The 26,722-nt window shown below is 33.3% G+C and overlaps 1 protein-coding gene across 2 annotated transcripts in view; it reads left to right on the top strand.

Annotated features, from left to right (window-relative positions):
- The first annotated feature begins 1,273 nt into the window (after positions 1 to 1,273).
- LOC114324176 (putative defense protein 1) overlaps positions 1,274 to 26,722 on the top strand; it is a 33,416-nt gene continuing 7,967 nt past the window's right edge. Inside the window, exons 1-2 of one of the 2 annotated variants that reach the window (XM_028271927.1) lie at positions 1,274 to 1,413; positions 19,526 to 19,835. In XM_028271927.1, coding sequence (XP_028127728.1) covers positions 19,527 to 19,835 — 309 coding nt within the window. In that variant the 5' untranslated portion in view covers positions 1,274 to 1,413; position 19,526. Of the gene's footprint in view, positions 1,414 to 6,135; positions 6,213 to 19,525; positions 19,836 to 26,722 lie in introns of those variants that run through there. The other variant, XM_028271928.2, reaches the window with a different exon arrangement.

Here is a 26,722-nt window from a genome sequence, read left to right as displayed (position 1 = left end):
TGCACAACGCATGTATGTAACTTTTCTTTCAAAAACTTCATAGTATGCACCAAGTGTGCTGTCAGGGCACACAACTTGTACCACCTGATTTTAAATTATGCACGTGTGTGCGTCGGAGCTCTCTTTTTGGCAAATACAACAAACCACATCTGAAGAAGTAATCTGAATTGTTTGACAATTTTCTTCCTCTCCTAGTGACGACGGTCCTGGGGCTTCGTCAGTATTATGGTGATCCTTAGTTTTTCTCCGATTGCAATATCTTCTTTCACAGTTGACGATGACATTCCCATTCCATGTGTTTGCGCTAAACACACTTTTTTCAAGAAATCAAATAAGAGAATGCAAAGATAATTTTCATAATTTCCAACATGTTCCAGAGGTTAAGCGGTCTCTAATGCTGGCCACTCACTTACGGATATCGAAGAGACCATGGCATGCAGGCCAGGACTGAAGGCCTTTATTTGAGTAGTTAAGTTAATGAACTGCAGTTGAGACGCCACACACATGCAGTTTTGTGATCGAGCGTGCCAACGCCTTTACAAAAACTGCGTGTATGTGGTGATTTTGGCTTCAATTAACCGCCTGTCAGTCGCTCGGCCTCTTCGATATCTGTAAGTGAGTGGCCAGCATAAGAGAAATTAGTACAAAAGATTCTAAAATTGGAGGAAAAGGCTTTATAAAATGCTACTGCAATAAGAAATGCTCTTCAAAATTATGTAAGTGTAAAAGGTCTAACGTATTGTGCAACTCTAAATGCCATAATGCCTCAAAATGTGAGAATAAACACTATTTTTAGTATTTTAATTACGACAATACACAAATAATAAACATTAAAATTGATAAATCACGTTTTATTAAACCTAATCTAACAAATTACGACATTTTAATAGCTGATCGGGGTTTGACTAGTCAAACCCCAATTTCATAAAATTAAATTTCGACCTTTGCCTGACCAACTTGGTCTCTCCTAGGTTTGACTAGTCAAAGGTCGAAACTGTAAATTTATTTCGGGCTTTGACTAAGACCGTCAGTCAGACCTGAGGATTGCCTAGTCAAACTAGGAGTGCCTGAATTTCGGGCTTTGACTATAACATATAGATTGTATTAACGCCCTTTCTGAATATATCTACACATCATGCATGCTGTAATTAATGGCAATTGCAAGTAAATTGTTAGATCTAGAAAGTCTCAATAAATGTTGTTGATCCGTTGGTCGGAATAATAAACATTTCTCGTTTTCAGTATAATCGCTACTCATTATTAAAACGATATTATTAAGAAATACGTTAATAAGTCCTTCAAACGAATATCCCTACCAAAAACGAATGAAAGTAAAATAACTTATCTGGGACATCAATTCTTCATTCAGTATCAAAGACGTTGGTGCTAAAACAATTCGGTTGAAAATAACAGGTAGGTTTATATTAAATGTGTATTACATTTTTTTATATTATCCACAATTAATTATATATTTTTAAAATATAATTGGTTGCTTAGATAAGTTTTTGCACCAAGTTTTACTAAAAATTATAAAATATTAGAATTGTTTAAAAGCCACACAATATTTCGACGCTTTTTCTTTTTTTCAGCGGCAAATGAAAATATTTTAGAAAATAACAACATTCTCCTTTTACCTAAAACACTAATTTTATTTTTATTAAATAAAATACACTTAATGTTTCATTGATTTTGCATAAATGCACTTCCTTCCATTGATTTTTCTGAGTTCTTTGTGAGTTTTCATCTACGTCCATCTCTTTTTTGGTCTATCTGTTCTTCCTTTTTGTATTAAATGCCGCGAGAGTACCATTTTCGTCATTCTTTACTCTCCCATTCTTTTAAAGTGTCCTTAAAAGGGCGTAGGCGCAAAATTTCGCGCCAATGTGTTTTAAATGCATTCATTTTTTTCGAATCCTGAGAAAACTAATAATAGTCCGCTCTTTAACGGTAAAATATTGCAAAACCTCTAAATTTTAAAGAACCGCTTGGATTGACATGAAATTTGACATACACATAGCTAACAAGTCAAACAAAAAAAGTGATATTGTGCCGATATGTGCTTTTGCCCTGGAGGTGGTGTTCACCCCCTCTTGGGGGTGAAAAAATATTCGTCCAAAGAAAGTCAGGAAATGGATAAACTGGATAATTTTAAGTAACTTTTGTTTTATAGAGTTTTTTCACTGAGTCAATACTTTTCGAGTTATTTGGCAGTGAATATGTTCATTTTTGCAACAAAATATCCACGCATTTAGACAGTTTTTCGCAAATAACTCAAATAGTAAGTATTTTGTCGAAAAAACATTCTTAGAAAAAATATAGCCTGTAAAAAATTTTAAAAAATGGTGTATACATCAGGTCTCTACACCTAGTAGAAGCAGAGTTATAGCTAATGAAAAATAGGTTCATATTCGTCAAATTCCAAATGGAATACTTTAACGTGAAATAACCAAAAATGAAGCACATTTCGGGGAAACTCATTACAACTTATTTAAAGTGTTTAAAAAAAGCTTCATTTTTGTTTTATAAAAAAAATTCTTGCATCAAAATTAAACAAGTTACGCTCAAAATAAAGTTAGTCCCTTTTGGTTTTGGTAAAAAAATCGAGAAAATCACCCCCTAATTAGTATCTTAAATGAACTTAATCGTTACGACTTCACAAGTTTCTTGACTCGTGTATATATTGTTTATATGATCTGTAAGTTTCATCGGTTCAAAGTCCTTATTATTGAAAGAGTTGTAGTTAAAAGGGGTTGAACGAGTCACTGATCACGAATGTATGCAAATTTAGAAACACCAAATCTTAATAAATTTTTGTCTAACAGAAACACAAAAAAATACATGATATTCAGAAAAGCAAGTCAGACTTTTTTTGTTTTTCGAGATTTTTGGTATCTCTAACAATTTTTAAGTTATTTTGAAAAAAAAAGCATATTTTTCAAAATTTAAATTTTTAAAAATTTTACTTTGAAACCAATTTTTTAAAATAAAAAGCACTTTGAATAGATGAAACTTACAGATCATATAAACACAACATAAGTATAATAATTTGTGGAGCGGTAACGAATAATTTCATTTAAGTTGCTAATTAGGGGTTGGTCTTCCCGATTTTTTTTTGCAAAAACAAAAGGGACCAACTTTATATTGAGCGTAACTTGCTTAAATTTAATGCTAGAAACTTTTTATAAAAACAGAAATAAATATTTTTTAAATCACTTTAAAAAAGTTATAAACGGTTTTCCCCAAAAAGTGCTTAATTTTTTGGATATTCCACGTCGAAATATTCTATTTGAAATTTGGTGAATATGAATCTATTTTTCATTGTCTATAACTCTGGTTCTACAAGATCCAGAGACCTAACGCGTACACCATTTTTTTAACTTTCTTATAAGCTATATTTTTGCTAAGAACGTTTTTTTTTTCGAAAAAATACATACTTTTTGAGTTATTTGCGAAAAACCGTCTAAAAATGTGGTTATTTTGTTGAAAAATGAACATATTCACTCGCAAATAACTCGAAAAGTGTTGACTTGGCGAAAAAGCTCTATAGAACAAAAGTTACTGAAAATTAGTCAGTTTACCCATTTCCGGACTTATTTTGGACATATATTTTTTCACCCACAAGAGGGGGTGAAAGTCACCCCCAGGGCAAAAGCACACATCGGCACAATATCACTTTTTTTCTTTGAGATGTAAGCTATACGCATGCCAAATTTGATGTCAATCCAAGCGGTTCTTTAAAATTTAGAGCAAAAACCGTGAAAGAATGGACTATAAGTATTTTTGAAAAATTTAAACGCAGAATGAAAGATTGCATTATTACCGAGGGTCGAAAGTCCCTAAAAACTTCTCTAAAGTTTATTTTAATAAGTTACAAAGGTGAAAAAAAGAAAGAAAATATAGTGTGATTTTTAATTTCAAATATCTCATTTAAAAGAAACTTTCTGGTTATTCTAAGGGACTTTCGGCCCTCGGTAAAAATGTAATCTTTCATTTTGCGTTTAAATTTTTCAAAAATACTTATTAGTTTTCTCAGGATTCGAAAGAAATTAACACATTTAAAACACATTGGAGTAAAATTTTCCGCCTACGCTCTTAATATCGTATGCTCTGTGCTTTGATTACTGTCATTATTTTTAGCTCTTTACATAATTCTTCAAATTCTTTATTATTTATTCTCTATTTTTACACATCCGTATGTCGCTCTTTGAATTTTCCTCTTCCATCTTTCTAAATGGTCTATTTTTGATTTCTTAAGCACCCATATTTCGCATGCATATGTAGTTGGAGGTCTGATAATAGTTTTGTAAATTCTAATTTTTGTTTTTCTTAAGACTTATTTGAATGCCATTATCATACTTTTTGTTATTTACTTTCTACATCTACGTGAAGTAGATTATCTTCTCGTTCATTCTCGTTCTATTATCAAAAACGGTTCTCGTTTAAAATCAAGATGGTGGCTAACGCAACGGCGGAATTCAGTCGAGATTTTAAATTTATACTAATATTGACCCTCCCTAAAGATTAGAAAAATAAAATTTGGGGCAGCTCCTAATGCAAGGTCAAATGCTATCCCGACTGGGCTATTATCATGACAGGTATTTTGTCTTTTCCCTATTTATTATAAACCCTAATGTTTTTGCCCATTTTATTATACAATTCATTAACCTTTTCAGTTCTTTGTTATTTGTCGTTAATAGTGTTAGATCGACTGCGAATGCTATATATTAATGGTCAATTTTAAATATTGTTTTCTGCATATTTATTTTGCCTTTTCTAATTATTCTGTCGTAGGCCTGCTTAAAGTGGTTAAATCTGAACATATCCTATTGTTTTATCTTCGTAGCACATATTCTTAGTTTCATTTAGGTAAAATCTTTAATCTGTCGTCGACTTATTGTTTCTAAAGCCTGCTTGATATTCGCTCAATATTATTTCCGTATATTCATTTAGCTTTTTCCTTAAGCTTTGTGTCAAGATTTTGTAAACTACTTCTAGCAAAGTAATGCCTTTATATCGGGTATATCGTTGCTATGACCCACTCTCTTGATATTTTTTTGTTAGCCATAATATGCTTTTTATCAGTCTTCTCTTTATCATTTCAGCCAATATTTCTCTTACTTATTTCTGGACTTTTATTGTTTTTAGTCCCTTTATGTCATTTTTATTTCTTTCTCTGTAGATATTTCCATTACTATGTGGCCATTTTCAATTTTTGGATTTATTCCAGTTCTGCCTCGTGTTTGTCTAACAGTTGTGTAAAAGAAGTTTACACCAATTTCTCATTATTGTACGTGGTCCATTTCATAATATCTATAGTATAGGTTATTTTTCGGATATCTTCTTTTTTCATTTTTCTTATTTCCCGATAAAAGGATCTTATTTCCTTTATTTGGAATTTTTCTTCAATCTCTTTGAGCTTATTCTCGTTGTGTTTTCTTTTTTGTTTCTGCATGTGCTCTTCATAATTTACCTCAATTCTCTGTATTCTTGTCTGCTGTCACTATTATTTGTAGATTTTTATTTCTAATTTTCTAATTGATTCTGCTACTTTTTGCATTCCTCATTATACCATTGCTTTGTTTCATGTTATATATTAGTTCTGATTACGGTTACTTTATTCGTGGTTAAATTGCTTCTTCTGTACTTTCATAACATCATCAGTGGTAGGTACATGGACATTTGCAAACAGTTGGTTTTACAATTCGGCTTAAAACCTTTAGTTTACACTTATAATGAAACTTAAAAAATAATGACATAATGTCATATCATAAAAGATAAAAATGCTAAAAATTCTGCTAGCTACAATTTTAAAATAAACTAATAAGCGAATACTAAGTATATCTATGCATAAGAATATCTACTTAAAAAAATTTAATAGTTCTGAGGTGTTAATTAATGTAGCAGAACAAAAATTAACTTGTGCACAGAAATACTCAAAAAATTTCCTCTAATGTGTTAATTAATTTACCAGACGTACAAACAAAAATGTGTTTGTCAAGAATATAGACTTGTCAATAAAAAAAATGAATATCGATAAATTAAATATTATTAGACGTGTGAGAAAATGAGGGGATGTGTAAATATTTAAACCATCGGACTATATAAATTATTGCAAAAAATTATATTGTGATATTAGCATTGTTATGCAAAAAGTTTCCATGCAAAATCCTCGAAAATAGTGTCTAAAAGCTTTGTTGTGTATTTATTTAAAAGTAAGTGCTCTTTTTTAAGTACATCTGTAGTGCCTAGTTTGTTTTCTATGAAACATTAAAAGTTGGTTTATTGATATTTTTGGTGTAAATATATGTATTATTTATAGGAGACCTCCAATTGCGAAATCCTCCTTGTTCTTCCTGTTGTTTATTTATAGTATCTTTTTCCTAAATTCTAGAATAAATTCTCTTACCATTGGTATTACAGTTTGTCAAATGTAGGAAAGAGTTCTGTAGAAAATCTCACAATCGCCACAACGCCGCATGGTGATTGTAAGATTTTCAAACTCTCCTACGTTTGACAAACTATACCACTATGCCTTTTTGTGGATAGGCGAAATATAAGACTATCTCCATTCTTGTTGAACATCCTCCTAGTTTAGGCATCTTTCGAAATGATTTTGGAGCATGTCGAGTAATTTTACTGAGCAAAACCGTACTAGCTCTGGATTTTTTTCTCCTGGATCTAAATAGTTCCGCAGTTTTGTTTCTTTTATAGCTCTTTCTACCTGTTTCAAGCATAAATTCAGCCTTCACCTGTTGAATATTCTGCTCATTCTCCAGAAATTTTTCTCGCGTTTTTGTCAATAATTTAGTAAAGTATTCCCTCCACTGTTTGTCAAATGTGCTACTTAAAAGTATTTACTTTTGCTTTTATCATTCGTCCGTATGCCTTTCCAGGTCTTCCTGGGTTTGACAATTTGACAGATATGCTACTTATAAGTACTGTGTGTTTATCATTCATCCGTATGCTTTTTCATTCGTCTTCCAGGTTTCAGAGCTTTAGTACTTCCAATATGATTATCTATATACTTAGTTACATTTATTTTACTAAGCACTGTTCTCCATACTATTAAACTGTTTATCTTTTTATCCACTTTAGCATTAAGGTATCTTCTTTCAATTATCAGCTCGTGGGTATTTGGGATTTTGTGCTTGGCTACTATTGATGTATCGCCTGCATAAAGCTAATCATTGTGCTTCATGTTCAGGAGCATCGCCTATATGTTATACAGTAGAGGAGACAGAACAGCTCCCTGTGGTACTGTTGCCTCCGGAATTCTGACTTTCGGTTTGCGAGGTACTAGGAGGGTAGCTCTGTCATGGCTTTGTTCATCATCATTATCATCACGTAGCGCTGCAACCCTGGGTGGGTCCTAGCTGACTGTACAACTTTCTTCCAATTTGTTCGGTCTTCCATCAACCTAGGGTCAAATGGGATGTTCATTTTTCGGAGATCTGCTTGGATGTTATCTCTCCATCGTTTTCTGGGACGTCCGAGTGGTCTTTTGCCTGTAGGAATCTCTTCCCATACCAGTCTTACAAGTCTCTCGTTATGAAGTCTGCGCACGTGGCCTGCCCGTCTTAGTTAGTAGAGTTCTGTTAATTCGAAGTTGGTTCTGATCCTATACTGGTTTGTGTTAATGTCGTGGTGAGGTCCGAAATTTTTTTAAAGTATTTTTCGTTCAAAACGTCTGAGCCTTTCTTCGTTTGATTTGGTCATGGTCCACGTTTCGCAACCATATGTTAGTACAGGTCTGACGATGGATTTATAGATTTTGATCTTGGAACTTCTTGTAAGATTTTTTGATTTTACAAGCTTATCCAATGCGAATAGACAGCGATTTCTTCAGTAACATCGTTGTCAGCTGTGATTACGGCCCCCAGATACTTAAAACGTTGTACTCTTTCGAAATTGAAAGTGTTGACAGTCACATTTTGTCCTATCCTGTCTCTTCGTGTCGTATTTCTCCACCATATTTTAGAAATTCTGCTGGTATCTCGTCCGTATCCGGCGCTTTGTGATTTTTCAGCTTATTTAAGGCCTTTCGGGTTTCTTCAAAAGAGGGATTTTCGACGGGCATGGCTGCTGTTATATAGATCTTTTCTTTGTGCTGTTCTTCCTGTATGATGGTTAGAAGGTCCCTGAAATATCCTTTCCATTCTTCTGTTAGTTCTGTATCGTCGATTATCATATTGATTGTCTCTCAGTGTATAGATATAATTGGTTCTATGTCCTCTTTTCTCAGTGGAGATTGCTTTATAGAATTCTGGAGCCTGGTTTGGGTCGGTCTCTCTCCATAGCTTCATATTTTTGTTGTTTATAGTTTATTTTCTTTGTGCGTATCATTTTTCTTGTTTCTTTTCGGCAGTCGTCGTTTTCTTTTTTGCTTTTGTCTGTTTGTAGTTGTATCCATGTCTTCCTTACTGTTGGCATTGTTGTATCTATAGTTTTTCATTTTGTAGATCATTCCTTTCTGCCAAACTCTGTCGAATGCTTTGCTTGGCGTTTACTAAGGCTACTCCAGTATACTGTCTATCGTTGAAGCCCGATGCGTTGTATTCTGTGAATATGAGTACCTGGTGTTCGCTTGGATATTTGTCTCTATATCCGAATTGGCCTTCTGGCAAGACCTTTAATATTTCCGTTTCCTCTTCGATTCTTGCGAGTATCACTCTTTCAGCAATTTTGCTGATTTCTTGCAGTAAGCTTATAGCTTATTAGTCTGTAGTTACGTACAAAAATGTTGTTTGATTCCCTAGCCATTCGTTAAGAAACAATAGATATTTCTTGGAGTTTTAACATGATCTGGATATCAGCAAGCCATCTCATCTCTAAGACCCTTTACCAATCACGTTTTTTAAATTTTACTCCTTTCTTAAAAACTTCGTTACTTCTTAATGATAATGTTTTATGCTTTTCAGAGAAGAAAATTAGAAACACTTTTGAAATTTTTCAATATTTTTGTATCAGTGGTGTCAACTGAGTTCCATAATGTTCAAACGGAGTATAAGAATTTTTAAAATAATGTTTTAATTTTGTTATGTTATGTCATCGAGTTATGTGTTATGTAGACGTTATTAAATATAGGTCTGGATCCCGCGTATGAAAAAAAAGTTGATTAATAGCAAGCTGAAAATTTGTTAATAGTTTAAGGGTGTCTAGTCGGATAACCTTTGATATATGGGAACACTGGAACAGGGGTAGTTTTAATTGTGGAACAGATTAAAAATTTGGAACGGTCAGACCACGAAAACGGCACATTTATTTTGTCCGACAGAATAGACTTAAACTCTCCGAACAGAGATTAACCTCTCATGCAAAAATCAGACTGCTATTTATCACCTGTCATAATCCCTGTCATTTGACATATTCTACATGTTCCACTCATTAAAACGCCCATTTGGTGATAAATAGCAGTCTGATTTTTGCATGAGAGTTTAATCTCTGTTCGGAGAGTTTAAGTCTATTCTGTCGGACAAAATAAATGTGCCGTTTTCGTGGTCTGACCGTTCCAAATTTTTAATCTGTTCCACAATTAAAACTACCCCTGTTCCAGTGTTCCCATATATCAAAGTTTGTCCGACTAGACACCCTTAAGCTATTAACAAATTTTCAGCTTGCTATTAATCAACTTTTTTTTCATACGCGGGATCCAGACCTAATATCAATTAAAGATCATTTATGTATATCGCATAGGATTAGTAATAGCTCCCAGAAAAAAATTATGTAGGTAATTTTTAATGCATTGCGGTGTTAAAAGATAATTTGTTAATGATTGTTGAACTTATTATTTATCTTTTTAGTTGCTTCAAGGATAATTAAATTAATATTTAAATGCTGTCATTAAGATGTGTTAAAAAGAACAAAGAAGTGGAAATAATTAATTTTTCATATTCGGTTCCAGCTAACACGATTGCTATCTTAATTATTTGTAATTAATTATTTTCAAGCAAATAAGCAAATTAATTATAATAATCAACATACATTTTTTCGTTGAAGACATTGAATTATTTCATTGACTATAAATGATAGCAATTAAAACACCGAGTACATTGCTGCTACTGTTTAAATCATCTGGTAATTGAAATAAAAGGTTTAACCTATAAAACAAATCAATTATAGTATAATTCAGTGTTCTTGACATATGACTGCAGTACCAAAGTTCACTCAAGATCCAAATTTCCTGACGTAAATAATAGCATTCGAATATGAAAGCCATTTAACGAAACCTTGGAAGAGCAACGTGGAGTTCGAATTGGGGAAGAAACTATCAACAACATCAGATATGCAGATGACACAGCGATCATACCTGAAAGTATCGTAGATTTCAATTCCTTATAGCCCGATCAAAGAACAATCTGACCCAAAAAAATAAAGCAAGGATGAAAATTTGGGAATATGTAGTTGAAATTGTCTATTATTATATAAGAAAAAGTTTACAATTCTACAAATATTTTACAAAAATGGAGGGGAATACCCCTTCTCGGGGGTGAAAAAATATACATTCAAAAAAAGTCCGGAATTAGATAAAATGACTAATTATAAGCAACTTTTGTTCTATAGAGCTTTTTTACTAAGTCAATACTTTTCGAGTTATTTGCGAGTGAATATATTGATTTTTAACAACAAAAAACATATTTTTCGATGGTTTTTCGCAAGTAACGCAAAAAGTAAGTATTTTATCGAAAAAAATATTCTTAGTAAAAATATAGCTTATAAAAAAGTGAAAAGAATGGTGTACGCATGAAGTCTGTATACCCAGTAGAAGCGGAGTTGTGGCTAATGAAAAGTAGGTTTTTATTCGTCCAATTCCAAATCGAATATTTCAAAGTGAAATAACCAAAAAACGGAGCACTTTCCGGGAAATACTCATTTCAACTTTTTTAAAGTGTTTAAAAAAGGTTTATTTTCGTTTTTTAAAATACCTTCTAACCTTAAAAGTAAGTGAGTTACGCTCAAAATATTGTGGCTCCCCTTTAAATTTTGGTAAAAGAATCGCGAAAATCACCCCCTAATTAGCATCCCAAATAAAATTAATCGTTACCGCTTCACAAGTTACTTTGCTTATGTATTCTTTATAATGATGTATAAGTTTCATTGGTTCAAATTGAAGTATTGTATTCAGTATTGAAAAAAATTGGTTTTCAATTTTTTCTGATTTTGAAAAAAATTCCTTTATTTTATCAAAATAACTTAAAAATTACTAGTAATACCAAAAATCTCAAGGAGTAATAAAATGTACGTTTTGCTTTTCTGATTATTTTGGATTTTTTTGTTTTCCTGGTAGATAAAAATTATTTATGCTAGGACTGTTCAAAATTCGCACACGCTCGTGGTTAGTGACTTGTTCAAGCCATTTTAACTACAGCCTTAAAAAAAGCACTTTGAACCGATAAAACTTACAAATCATATAAAGAATACATAAGAAAAGTAAAGTGTGAAGCGGTAACGATAAAATTTATTTGGGATGCTAATTAGGGGGTGATTTTTTTACCAAAAAAAATAAAAGGTATTAACAATATTTTGAGTGTAACTCACTTACTTTTAATGTTAGAAGTTCTTTTAAAAAACAAAAATAAACCTTTTTTTAAAAAGTTATAATTAGTTTTCTCTGAAAAGTGCTGCGTTTTTTTTTGGTTATTTCACGTCGAAATATTCGATTTGAAATTTGACGAAGAAGAACCTACTCCTCATTAGCTACAACTCTGCTTCTACTGGGTCAACAGACTTCATGCGTACACCATTTTTTCACTTTTTATAAGCTATATTTTCGCTAAGATTACTTTTTTCGATACAATACTTACTTTTTGAGTTATTTGCGGCAAACCGTCCAAAACCATGGTTTTTTTGTTAAAAATGAACATAATCACTCGCAAATAACTCTAAAAGTATTGACTTAGTGAAAAAACTCTATAGAACAAAAGTTGCTTAAAATTAGTTATTTTATCCAATTCCGGACTTATTTTGAATGTATATTTTCACCTCCGAGAAGGGGGCATTTCCCTCCATTTTTATAAAATGGAGTAGATGTAGAATTGTAAACTTTTTCTTATATAATAATAGACAATTTCAACTACCTATTTCCAAATTTTCATCCTTCATTTATTTTTTTGGAGGTTTTCGTAAAGTTTTGTGTTCCTTGATCGGGCTATTATAGATCGAGTCACTAGAGAATGCTCCAATAACGGACTTAGCATAAATACATCAAAGACAAAGTTACTTGTGGTTAGTAAACAAGATGTCAGCCCTATGCAACTAATTCTCAACAATAAACCGATTACAAAAGGTAACCATTTTAACGACCTAGGATGTTGGATAAACGAGACACTAAATCCAGATTTACTCATACATTTAAACTCAGATGGAAATTTCAAGAGGAATATTTATAAAACCTAGATCTATACTTAGCAATTCTCAGATGAATTTTCAACTGAGAATCTAGTTCAAAATGTTATGTGTAGCCTGTATTACTATATGGATATGTAACCTGGATCTTGAAAATTCTGTATATTTATCTGTAGAGTAGGGAGTGTGAGTCAAGTCCCACAGCACTTAGGCCACAATTGACCCATTGTACATCCTCCCAGGGGGTTGTCGTTCTTAGTTCATTATCCATCCTGCCATTTCCAGGAAGGCGGACAAATCACCAGGTGACATCTCCCCTATATCGGCAGGTGTAGGCCAAGGCTCGCCGAACGCATACTCTCGTATTCACGATAACTCCGGACATTCACATAGGACATGATCGACAGTTTCGCCATCTCGTTCACACCTCCTGCATAGAGGTGTGTCTACTAGCCCCAGTGTGTGGAGGTGTTTTCTTAGTTGACAATGGCCAGTTAAAAAACCAACTGTCAAGGGTAGGTTTTTCCTGGTCATTCTCAAGTACTTTTCTGATGCTGACTTCCCAAGGTTCCTTAGTGTTACCTTGGCAAGTCTACATCCTGGCCCTTCTTCCCATCTTTTCACGGTTTGCGTGTGGGAGTGACATTTGATAATTTTCGCAATTGTTGCAGTTGACCAGCCAAAAAGATCACCAGGTCCTAAGAGTCTTAGGCCTGCTGCCTTCCTAGCTAGCTAACCAGCAATGCGGTTGCCTTCATTTCCGTTATGTCCTTTACCCAGTGGCGTGCTGGCCATATAAATGAATCGGTGCAATCACCGAGAGGCTGCGGCCTCTTGAGGCCGGTCAAATAAGATTTTTTCCCAAAAAATTTTAGATGTAACAAGATTTTTTTTTTAATTTCTAATCGATTGATATTAACAATACATTTCAAAAACATTTTGTTTTTTGAATGTCACTGATATCTTTAGAAACAAAGAACATAGACGGTTTTATTCTTTAACTTGTGTTTTAACTGAAACAAAAGTTTGACACCCTGTGTAGGAAGGAAAACGTACAAAAGTGGGTATACATCGAAATTATGTTGTAGTCCCATATTTTGTGAACATTTTATTTTTTTAGTTTCTCTGATATCTATCTTTAATAACAAAGAAACTAGAACGGTTTTACTCTTTAATATGTGTTTTAACTGATGACATGCGATACGTCAGGATATTATGTCTTATCATACACTAACGTGAAATTATTTTCTATATACAGGGTGTCCAGAAACGCTACCGACAAACGAGGACAAGAGATTTCTCAGATAATTTTAAGACAATTTAACCCAATTCATCTAGTCCGAAAATGCTTCCTAAAGGAGCTAGAGCTATTTGAATTGAAGATGGCGTCTGGTAATTAGTTTTTCTTAAATATCTCCAGAACGCTTCTATCTAGAAAAACGAAAATTGGTACAATTATTTATTTTCCAGAGATAAATCGATTCCATCCATTGCAAATTTTTACTACCGGTCATAGGCGTCCGTTTTGGGTAGGGCAAGAGTTATATTATCGCATAACTTTTTTGTTTTTAATTTTTAGGTATTTTTGAATCTGGATTATTAAAATGTAAGGTATTATATTACTAAAAGGAACTCTTACTGTAAGTCGATACAATACACCGTTTTCTAGAAAAATCGATTTGAAAATCTTTCGTTTTTTGAATATCAAAAAAAAAAAATAAAAAAAAAACTATTTAGAAAAACAAAAACTGGTAGGTACATTTATTTATATTCCGGAGATGAATCGATTTCATTAATTGCAAATTTCTAATACCGGTCATATGTATACGTCCGTTTTGGGTAGGGCAACGGTTATTTTATCGCATAACTTTTTTGTCGTTAATTTTTAAGAATTTTTGACACTAGATTATTAAATTATGAGGTATTCTAGTACTAAAAGTTACTCTTGCTCAAAGCTGGTAAAATACACCGTTTTTTTTTTGAAAAATTTTTTCAGTTTTTTTTTCAAATTTAGGAAACAAAAAATTTTCAAATCGATTTTTCTAGAAAACTGTGTGTCCTACCGACTTAAAGCAAGCGTAACTTTTAATACTAGAATATCTCAAAATTTAATAATCCAGTATTAAAAATGCTTAAAAGTTAAAGTCAAAAAAGTTATGCTATAAAATAACCGTTGCCCCACTCAAAACGGACGCCTATGACTGGTACTAGAAATTCTCAATGGATGGAATCGATTTATCTCTGGAAGATAAATACGTGTACCAATTTTCATTTTTCTAACTAGAAGAGTTCTGGAGGTATTTAAGAAAAACTAATTACAAGATGCCATCTTCAAAGAACTCTAGCTCCCTTAGGAAGCATTTTCGGACTAGGTGAATTTGGTTAAATTGTCTTAAAATTATCTGAGGAATCTCCTGTCTTCGTTTGTCGGTAGAGTTTCTGGACACCCTGTATAGTGGGAAAGGAACAAAGTGTTCAAAGAAAGAAAATCTGTGCAATGTACCTCTCGCTATTTAAAGATCCTCTACGTAGACACCAAATCCGTACTCACGCCCCGAAAGTCCACCCCAAAACATCACAGTGTCTCTATTAAACAATCTAGTCTCTCTTTATGTTGCACTGTGCATATCACTCACTTGGTTGACAAATATATCTTAAGGTGTCGACCAGAATTGTTAACGTTATTGTGCCTTTCTGTTTTTAAAGGTTTGTTAGCTGATATTTTTTATTGTTAATTTAGTTTTATTTCAGTTAAAATATGGAATAAAACCGTCCATTTTCTTTGTTTCTAAAGATATCAGAGACATTCAAGAAACAAAATGTTTACAGAACATAAGACTACAATACGATTTCGATGTATATCCACACTTATACCTTGTCCTCCCTAGAGGGTATCTCAAACTTAACATCAGAAAAACATATCTTTTCTTCCACCCGGTGTAAGTTAACAAAAGTTTGAGTAAACCTTTGCCCAACTGAAAAATACCAAAGAAAAATCTAAAATTGTAAAACAAAATAGCGGAATCCGTTAATCTGTTCACGAAAAAATCTACTATGACAATGATCATAATTTTAGGTAATGCATAACTTTTGAAACTATGTGTATTTTATTCAGGAAATTATGGTTTTGCCTTACTCATACAACACTGTCATACATATGATAGTATTTATTATTTGTAAGATTGCTTATTTCTGAATAAAAAATATAGCAAATTTAAAAAAATTTCATTGAATTCAGAGTTTTATGTTTGATTTAAAAATAATGTATATTTTTGTATTTTTGTTTTAAAAATAACGAATAAAAAATCCTGATAATAGAAGGTAAAATGAGGATGGGAGGCCGCTTTTCTATAAAATCACCGGGTCGTTTGAAAAATTCCAGCACGCCACTGCCTTTACCCACCTCAGAATGATGTTGTTACCATCCGAAACTTGGGCTAGTGATTCATGATAATCCATTACTAGCCCTGATATGATACGTAGTCTGTTCAGGGTTAGTAGCGCTTGTCTGCTGTCTGTGCAGAATATTATAGTTTTGCCGGCTATACCTTTCCGGATTAGCTCTTTTGCGGCTGTGGAGATACCAGCCAGTTCAGTCTGAACTCCGCTGGCATTTTTGCCCATACCACATTTTATACTACGGTTCAGTGATCTGAAGTATATTTTCCGTATGTTTTGGAGCCATCGGTGTAGATACAATATGCATTTGCCACGTTTGACTCCCTATGTTGTCTTGTTGACTCCCTATGTTCATGAAGGTTAATATGATAAACAAATTAGAAGCCTTTGAGACGTAGTCATATCGTAGAATGCTCAAAATATCATTGGTTCAACGCATTTCAAACATAGAAGTCTTACAAAGAATAGGCCAAGGCGAAGGTGACTTAATGAAGATGATAAAAAAGAGAAAACTCGAACAGCTGGGGCATATAAGGAGAGGCAGCAGATACGGGATACTGCAGTAGTTAATACTTAAACGAAATATCGACGGAAAAAAAGGAATTGGTAGAAAGAAATATTCATGGCTTCGAAACCTTAGTCAATGGACTGGTTTATCAGTAGATGAATTGTATAAATGCCGAACAAGATCGAGAACGATATCGGTAAATTGTCATGGAAGCTTCCCATGCCTAATATTTGGGCACGATACTCAAAAAAGAAGAAGAAGATGAAAGCCAAATGTAATAGATGTGTACAGAGTTATTTTATCAAATAGCCTTTCATTTCAATGTAATAGGACTTATATTAAAGGCAGAACTTAAAAAAACTATTATCAATTGTGTCCTTACTGCAACTGTTCGCAAAGAAGATAATTGAAAAATATCAGTGTGGCGTCTGCAGGCAAAGGTCTACAACACTCCAAATTTTTTTATATTACGACTAATTTTAGAGAATTGAATGGTGAAATTCATCAACTACTTGCAGATTTCTGCACTGCATTTGTTAGTATAATTTGATATGCTATATCGTAATATGGTATATAGAGTAATGGTAAGCTTTGGAATATCAAAGAAATTGGTAGAACTAGCCATAGAACTAAAAAATTTTAAATACAGAATTTAGACTGAAAGTCCTAATCTGACGGCTTTCTATTGACAAATTCGTTTGATTTGTCTTCTTGATTGAGACAATATCGTAATACACTAAGGGCCGGTTGTTCGAACGTTAATCAAAAATGATCATTATCAAATATTGAATTACTGTCACAACTGTCAATGTCAACTTTGATTTTGTTGCTGAAAACATAATTATTGAGTACAATTATGAAATTAGTTAATCAATTATGTTAATAATTGTTATGTTAATTAATAAACTAATCTCATAATTATAATCAACTATGTTTTCAGCAACCCAACCAAAGTTGACATTGACAGTTGTGACAGTAATTAAATATTTGATAGTGATCATTGTTGATTAGCGTTCGAACAACCGGCCCTAAGGGCCGGTTGCTCGAACGCTAATCAACAATGATCATTATCAAATATTTAATTACTGTCACCAAAACTGTCAATGTCAACTTTGTTTGGGTTGCTGAAAACATAATTAATTACAATTATGAGATTTATTATTAATTATGTTAATAATTATTGTTATATTAATTGATTATAGACTCCACAGACTTTTTAACAACCCAAACAAAGTTGACATTGACAGTAATTAATTATTTGATAATGATCATTGTTGATTAGCGTTCGAACAACCGGCCCTCAGGGCCGGTTGTTCGAACGCTAATCCACAATGATCATTATCAAATATTTAATTACTGTCACCAAACTGTCAATGTCAACTTTGTTTGGGTTGCTGAAAACATAATTAATTACAATTATGAGATTTATTATCAATTATGTTAATAATTATTGTTATATTAATTGATTATAGTCTCAGAATTGTAATCAATTATGTTTTTAGCAACCCAAACAAAGTTGACATTGACAGTTGGTGACAGTAATTAATTATTTGATAATGATCATTGTTGATTAGCGTTCGAACAACCGGCCCTTAGGGCACAACTGTCAATGTCAACTTTGGTTGGGTTGCTGAAAACATAGTTAATTATTATTATGAGATTAGTTAGTCAATTAACATAACAATTATTAACATAATTGATTAACTAATTTCATAATGGTCATCAATAATTATGTTTTCGGCAACCCAACCAAAGTTGACATTGACAATTGTGACAGTAATTAAGTATTTGATAGTGATCAATGTTGATTAGCGTTCGAACAACCGGCCCTAAGGGCCGGTTGTTCGAACGCTAATCAACAATGATCACTATCAAATATTTAATTATTGTCACCAACTGTCAATGTCAACTTTGATTGGGTTGCTGAAAACATAGTTGATTATATTTATGAGATTAGTTAATCAATTAACATAACAATTATTAACATAATTGATTAACTAATTTCATAATTCTAATCAATAATTATGTTTTCAGCAACCCAATCACAGTTGACATTGACAGTTGGTGACAGTAATTAAATATTTGATAATGATCATTTTTTATTAGCGTTCGAACAACCGGCCCTAAGCATCAAAATTAACGCACCACCTTAAAAATGGGACATTTTTGATGTCTTGTATTTCCTAAACCGGTTGTCCGATTTTAGTTATTTTTTTAATATGTTATAGCTTTATTCTTCAAAAATATCGATGTTATAATATTGTTACTAAATAGATAAGTGTAATTGTATACCGGGTGTAACAATGATAGTCTGTTTTTCCTCAAAGTTTGGAACACTTGGGTGTTTCTAAATAAGTGCGACAAACTTTAAGGAGTAATTCTGCATGAAAAAATAATGACCGTTTGCTTTATAAACATATGTCCGCAAATACTTCGGTACCGAAATACGGGATGTTGAATTTTTTCTTAAAAACTGACGATATATTTATTGCTCTAAAACCGGTTGAGATATGCAAATGAAATTTGGTATGCACGATTGGCGTGCATACGGGTAATATGACCGGGTAATATGACCCGTATGCACGCCAATGGTGAATAGAAAATTCTTAATTGTATGTCAAAAAATGCGCAATGACTACCTTTTAAAACCTACTAAATTTTATTTGCATATCTCAACTGGTTTTAGAGCAATAAATAAATCGTCAGTTTGTAAGAAAAAATTCAACATCTCATATCTCGGAAACGAAGCATTTGCGTACATATGTTTATAAAGCAAATGGTCATTATTTTTTCATGCAGAATTAGCCCTTAAAGTTTGTCGCACTTATTTAGAAACACCTTGTATTGATGAATAACATGGCTAGTTGTTAAAGTACCTAACTTTAAGCAAATACATCCCACATAAGCAAATGAATCGAAAAGCAAAATGTTAAGAAAGTCTTAGGCTACAATTGAGTTTTAATTTCAATATTTTATATAAGCTAGAATATTCCACAGGGTGTTCCAAAGTTTGAGGAAAAAACACACTATCATTGTTACCCCCGGTATACAATGACACTTTCTGTTTAGCAATAATATTATTACATCGATATTCTTGAAGAATAAAGCTATAATATACTAAAAAAATCACTCAAATCGGACAACAGGTTTAGGATATAAGAGACATCAAAAATGTCCCATTTTTAAGGTGGTGCGTTAATTTTGATGCTTAGTGTATTTGGCCTTCATTTATTTGTTTAGACTAGAAGAGGTATTTTCATTATGTATTGTTCACAGAATGTTCAAACTACTAGTCCTCCTCTCTGTAGTCTACTACACCCATGCGTACTCCACTGGAGCGCCCGTAGAAGTATGTGATGACATGACACCAAAGCATCCCTATAACCCACAGGCCTCAGAAATCCCATACAAGTTCGGTTTGAGCAAAAATGAAGTAAAAGGAGGAGAACAAGTAGAAATCGCCATCACTGGTACATTTAAAGGATTGTTGTTGGAAGTTAGGGAAGGAGACAAAGCTGTTGGTGAGTGGGTTGTTGCAGCCAACGATCCAGACTTCCAAACTATTGACTGCCACGGCAATAAGCACGTAAGTTCCAAACAAATTATCATCAAATTAATCTAGTATCGTAGGTGAAACAAGTTTTATGTGAGCATTTGAAGCAAAACCCATACTCATGAAGTCTAAAGTTTAATAATGGATGATGATGGAATTATTATTACCTATAACCATTTTTTATGAAAGCTATATGTTAATAACAGGTCTTCCTGCAGCCAGTTGGCTTACTGTACATCTTCCTTCGTGATCCTCATTTCACTCTGCAACTTAAGTTCCTATGACACAGCCAAATTATATGCAGGTGTCACTTGACTGGTGCTGGTGCATGTCTAGTAATTAAATCTCTTGTGGCTCTGAACTGATTCCATCGTTTTCATGGTCTCTCCACTGATAGAGTTCCTATTGGGAAATGATCTGTTCTTCTCTCGCCATCTTTACTACTATATTTGTTGTCATTCGGCTTATGTGATGGTTACATTCTACTCTTCTCTTTCTGTTCTGATGTTTCTGGAATCCAAAACATAAGTATTGGTGGGAAAGAAATAGGACCCGTAGATATAAATACCTGGGACATGAAACTACGATTGGCAGGGATAACCAGACTCATGAACTGAAGAGAACAATCGGTCCTGGGTGGGCAGCATTTGGAAAACTGAGAGAAACTTTTAAAAGTAAGTTGCCGACATGCCTAAAGAGAAAGGTATTTGATCAGTGCGTTCTCCCAGTCTTGACGTAACGGATCAGAAACACTTACCTTAGCTAAAGCCTCGGCTACCAAACTAAGAGTCACGCAGAGAAGAATGGAGCGGTCAATGTTAGGAATAACTCTGCGAGACAAAACCAAAAACGAAGAAATCAGGAGAAGCACAAAGGTGACTGACGTCATCGAAAGGATAGCCAGGTTGAAATGGAGATGGGCAGCACACATAGCCAGAATGACAGATGGGCGATGGACAAAGAGGTTATTGGAATGGAGGCCAAGAGAAGACAAGAGAAACGTCGGTCGACCGCCTACAAGATGGACTGACGACTTAAGAAAGCTAAATAAAACTGGATGAGAGCGGCACAGAATAGACGGTGTTGGAAACGAGGAAAGGAGACCTATGTTCAGCAGTGGACTTTTGAGGCTGGATGATGTACTCTTCCCTTTTATGCCCATTCCTCGATGTTCCCCACTTTCAATCTCCTTCGTATATCTGTCCTTCTAGTTCTGCCCCATAGTGTTTTACCATCGATTTTTCTAAGGGTTTTATCTCCGCTGTTTCTAACATTCGTCTCTTTTTCAGGTCATGTTTCTGCCACTCATGTCATTATTAGTTTGATGACTGTTTTGTAAATAATTCTGCTTTTTATTTCTTCCTCGGTATTTTTATTTCCCCAAATTGTTTCAGTCTGGAATTCTCCTGCTGTCTTGATCTATTAACTGACCCTACAGCTCCAATTTACATTTTAGTAAATTTGCTAGTATAACCATGCATTTTTTTTTGGAAATTAACATATTTAAATTGTTTTGAGGATATACTGTATATTGGTTCATCATACATATTGCATCGTTTGCATAACAGATTATTTTAAATTGTTTTTCTCCGATTTGGACATACACCTTCCCCAAATCTTTTCATATCTGTCTGTCTTTGGCTGCGCTTTTCCAGTTAGTTTCTTCAGCTTTTACAATATCGTCCTTGCATCGCATCTGAGGTCTTCCTCTGCCTCTTCTTCCTGTCCACGGTCTCCAGTTTTGTATTTCAGCATTCCATCTTTTGTCTTCCTGTCTCGCATTGTGGCCCGCAACTCTCCACTTTAACCCTGTTATATGTTCAGTTCCATATTTTACTTTTGTTTTCTCTCTTATCCATTTGTTAGATTTTCTGTCTTGCAGTTTTATTCCCAGCATGGATCTTTCCATTTTTCTCCGAGTTATTTCTATTTTGTTTATGTTGGCCTTTGTTAATGTCAATGTTTCTGAGCCATAAGTCAGAACGGGAAAGAAAGGATGCACTGGTCAAATACACGGGTTTTTATGTATTGTTGTATTTTTGTGCTTTTTAGTATCCATCTTAACTTTCCAAACGCCGTCCACGCCAGTCTGATTCTTCTTTGTACTTCCATTGTTTGTTTCTCTTTACTAGCTTTGATTATTTGACCCAGATGTAGTCGTCAACAATCTCAATATTTACGTTATTTATATTTATACTGTCATTTGTATTTGTCACGATTTTTGTTTTACTTATGTTCATTTTTAATCCTATCTTCTCTGCACTCAAAAAAATTTAGTTCGTAAGATTGATTAACAGTGATTACTGAATAGTATTTCGTTGTCACAACAATTTAATTTGTTGTTTCAACGAACTTTTAGACATTGACGAATGTATTTGGTTATTGTCACAATGATTGAATAATAATTGTGAGAATAACTAGAGTACATTAATCAATAACACTCAATTTATTCAGCCAATAACTTAGTTTCGTATATTTAATAAATACTGTTAATTCTGGCAGAAAGACACGTTCTTGATTTCGTAGATGACAAGCAATTACCTTGGTTTATCATGACAACGTAAAGATTTCATTAAAACAATGTACAAATGTTGTTAATATAGAGTAATATATGATTATTGAATAGATGTAAATTGATTGTTGTGACAACGAATGCATTAATCAATATACTACTGCATTTAATACCCACAATCAATGAGTTCATTGCGGCAATAATCGTAGTTGTTGAGACAATAAATGTTTTGCTTGACCATTTGAAAGTTAATGGCTTTTCCTTATCGTGATACCCCTAGCTTCTCTGTGTTACCGAAGTGCCGAATAATAATTGCATTTCGTTTTCAAGTGTAGTCCGTAGTAGAAGGAAGTTCTTGTGTGTCTATTATCGTGAAATTTCGGTCGAATTCTTTTTAAATGTATTCATTTTTTTCGAATCCTGAGAAAACTAATTATTATTTTTGAAAATTTAAGTGCAAAATAAAATATTACAGTATTATCGAGTGTCTGAAGCCCATGAAAACCTCTATAATGATTATTTTAATAAGTCACAGTGGTGAAAAAGAGAAAATTTAGTATGATATTTAATTTCAAATAGGCATACCATTCAACAAAATCTTTTTGTTTATTCTAAGGGACTTTCTGCCCTCGTTAATAATGTAATATTTTATTCTGCGTTTAAATTTTTCAAAAATACCTACTTATTAGTTTTCTCAGAATTCAAAAAAAATTAATGCGTTTAAAAAGAATTCGATCGAAATTTTGCACCTACGCTCTCAAAAAGGGTTAAAGTGTTATACATTTTTGGAATCACTATTTCAAACGCTTTTAAATAAGCTGTCACATGACGTACTTTCCCATTAAAAAAATTAAAGTTACGCCGCGTCTGTCACCTGAAGAGGGATCGTGTAAAGTTCGAAACATTGATGTTATAATATACTTTGATTATTTTAAAAATCGACCTGACCGAGTGTTTTGCTTATGTGCTAAAAATAAATAAGTTAATAAGGGGTGGGGGAGTGTAACACTTATTCCAGTACCCTGTATAAGTGAAATCATATGAAAAAACACACAGTGTAAACAGAGGCGGCTTTAGCCCATGTAGCGCCCGTGTGCAGTCGATGCCCTGGCGCCCTTTGGTTGAAGCGCAGTCAAAATGGAATAGTCGAATAGGTACCTATAATACCTGTACTGATAGTACATAGAGTATTAGAGGGTATAAGATACGCTTATAATGTAAACAAAAATCCAGATGCAAATAGTGCAATATTAAACTATGTCGGGAGCCAACAGGTATTCACGGCGTCAGAACAACCTACCCAAATCTGTTAAAAATATTTAATTAAAAATGAACTTTTTTATCTATGAGGTATACATAGGTTTGAGTACACGAGTAAATAGTACTTTTAGGAAGGACTTGGTTAGATGAATAAAAAAGAACAACTTTGTGATTATTTAAAAAAATAATAATTTATTAACGAATTATTACAGGACTCACATAGGCACTTACTACAACATATAATTATTATAAAAAAGACGTGCTTTTCGTGCTTCACCTACTTCAATTTTTATTTCATGTTCAATACTTACTAGTGATAAATTTGTCAATCGACTTTGTGACAATGTTGACCTTAGATCTTTTTTAATTATATTCAATTTAGAAAATGATCTTTCACTGTGCGCTACTGTCACTGGCAATGTGAGGTAAATTCTAAGAGCAGTGAACAGAATTCAGTGAGCAGAAGATGCAATTTATTTGTATACAAGTAATCTAAAATGAAGCTGGACCTGTGAATGCAGCATCAATGAAAAACTAGAATCATTCGAGATGTGGGTGTACAGAACAATTCTGTAGATATCGTGGACAGAACACGTCACAAACAAAGAGGTTCTGAGAAAGATGAATTAAAAAAATGGAAATCTTAAATACCATCAAAACAAGAAAATTTGAATATCTCGGACATATTACACGTGGAAAGAGATACAGCTTACTCCAATTGATTATCCACGGAAAGATTCAAGGAAAAAGAAGCAAAAGGAGACGCAGAATATAATGGCTGCGCAACCTGAGAGAATGGTACGGATGTACATCAAATGAACTTCTCAAAGCAGCCGTCTCTAAAATCCGAATGGCTATGATTGTTGCCGATCTCCGTCGCGGAGCTGGTACTTAAAGAAGCAGAATTTAAAATATCCAAAGATGTAGTGTAGTAGAATTATCGATAAAGATTGGTAATAATTTTATTTCATTAAAGAGCTCAAACCTATCTACGTCTGAAGAGCCAACATGACACAATTTATTTTCTAAATTAGAACAATATGCTCTTTTCTAAATCCATCCAGTGTTTTAATTGTCGAAGGAACGAAAAAGTGTCATTATTTTGCTTTTATAGTTCGAAACGTTCGTCAAACTTAGTAATTGAGGTATCTAATAGGTAATAATAAAAGTTTCTGATTCATGTAACAAAGATTCTGTTGAAACAAAGTAAAGGATCCGCCCTTTGGCGCTTGGCGCCCCCAACATCCCGGCGCCCGTGTGCACCGCACACCCTGCACAATAGGTAAAGCCGCCCCTGAGTGTAAAGTCCTTTAGGTTGAGGACAAAAAAGGGGGATTTAAAAAATTATTATTAATCAATTAATATCATACATTGGGCTATTGCATTCAGTAATTATTAATATAAAATACGTTCATAGTAGAAATGAACGAAACTGATTGTAAGAATGAATAGAATTGCTTGTAAGAAAAACCGTATTTATTGTGACAATGAACGGAATTAATTGTAACAATAAACGGAAATAATTGTAGAAATAAACGAAATACGTTTGGAGAAATAACACTGTTATTGACACAACGAATAGTCTTCGTCGGTCAATTAACGACGTTGTTGTTTCAATAAATAGTGTTCGTTGACTCAGTGAACAGAGTTCGTAATATCAATAAATAGTGTTCGTTGACTCAGTGAACAGAGTTCGTAATACCAATAAAGTGATATTATGGTATACATAATGAATGTTCATCCATTCAATAAACGTAATACATTGGCTCAACGAACGAAAATAATGAATTGATGAACATCGTTTTGTTGTCCCAATAAAACCAAGAATTGGACAAATTTTAAGTATTGCGTTTGTTGTCTGAATTAACATTTTTATTGATATTACGTACCTTTTTCGTTGAGTGTGATGCTCGGGCTAGTTGAGTCAGCATTGTGGCTAGTTCTTCTTGGTGGGTTGTAATAAGAACAACATCATCGCAATATCTGAGGTGATTGAGTTTCTTTCCGTTTATATTGATACCCATGTCTTCCCATTCCAGCTCTTTAAAGACGTCTTCCAGAGCTAAGGTGAAGAGTTTTGGGGATATTACATCTCCTTGTCTTACGCCTCTACGGATTGCTATGGGATTAGTTTTGTTTGTTTTATTTTCCCATTCGACTGCCATAGTTGCTGTTTTATATATGTTATTGTACCTGGAGTCTATTCTGCTGTTATTTAGAGCTTTTTCTATCGCCCATATCTCGACACTATCGAACGCTTTTTCATAGTCTACAAAGGCTAAACATAAATCTAGGTTATATTCTTTTGCCTTCTCTATCAATATTTTTATAGTGAGGAGATGATCTATGGTACTAAACCCTTTTCTGAGACCTGCTTGTTCAACTGGCTGATAGTTTATTTGTTATCTCCTTGGACTGCAAAAGTCTCAAACGAACAAGTGTTAAGACGAATTGGACATAACAGAAAGCTTATGAACACAATTAAAATAAGAAAAATATATCATATCTGGGCCACATACTTTAAAACGATAAATAATACTCTCTGCTAATACACGTCATCATGCAAGGAAGAGTAGAGGGGAAAAATGCTTGGGAAAAAAGAAAAAATCCTATCTGAGGAATATCAGAGATTGGACTAAACTCAGTGTTGAACATATATTTCACGTTGCAAAATATAGAGAAACGTTTAAAGAATAAGATCGCCAAAAGATGGCACAAGAATAAGATTTGTTATCGCTTTGGTTGTTAATTATTTAGCTTTAACGTTTACACTATTCAAAAGTATTAACTTGTTTTTATGTTCCTTAAACATATCTTTCATGATTTCATTAATCTTTTGGTCTCATTAACAAAGATAATCTAAAGAATGAAGTATGAGAGCGTTGTGCCATTTGTCATACGACCCCCTAAGGCAATGTATTAATAGATATATCACATCTATTCTCATTAAATTATCATCTTTCATTTACTGCATAATACATGGCTAAATTTAATAAATATAGTACATAAATTAGCATTTTAAAAATATTCCTTTGCATTCGTGATTTTCAAGGTAAACTCTTCGTCTTCAACTTTAATTTAGAAAGTTTTAATCAAATAAAAAAAATCAATTTGACCAAATGCTTAATATTGAAATTGACACAGACAG

The sequence above is a fragment of the Diabrotica virgifera genome, chromosome 1 (genome assembly GCF_917563875.1).
Source record: "Diabrotica virgifera virgifera chromosome 1, PGI_DIABVI_V3a".
Classification (NCBI taxonomy): Eukaryota; Metazoa; Arthropoda; class Insecta; order Coleoptera; family Chrysomelidae; genus Diabrotica; species Diabrotica virgifera.
The sequence above is the reverse complement of the archived record's forward strand: the minus strand, read 5'-3'. Positions and strand labels throughout refer to the sequence as shown.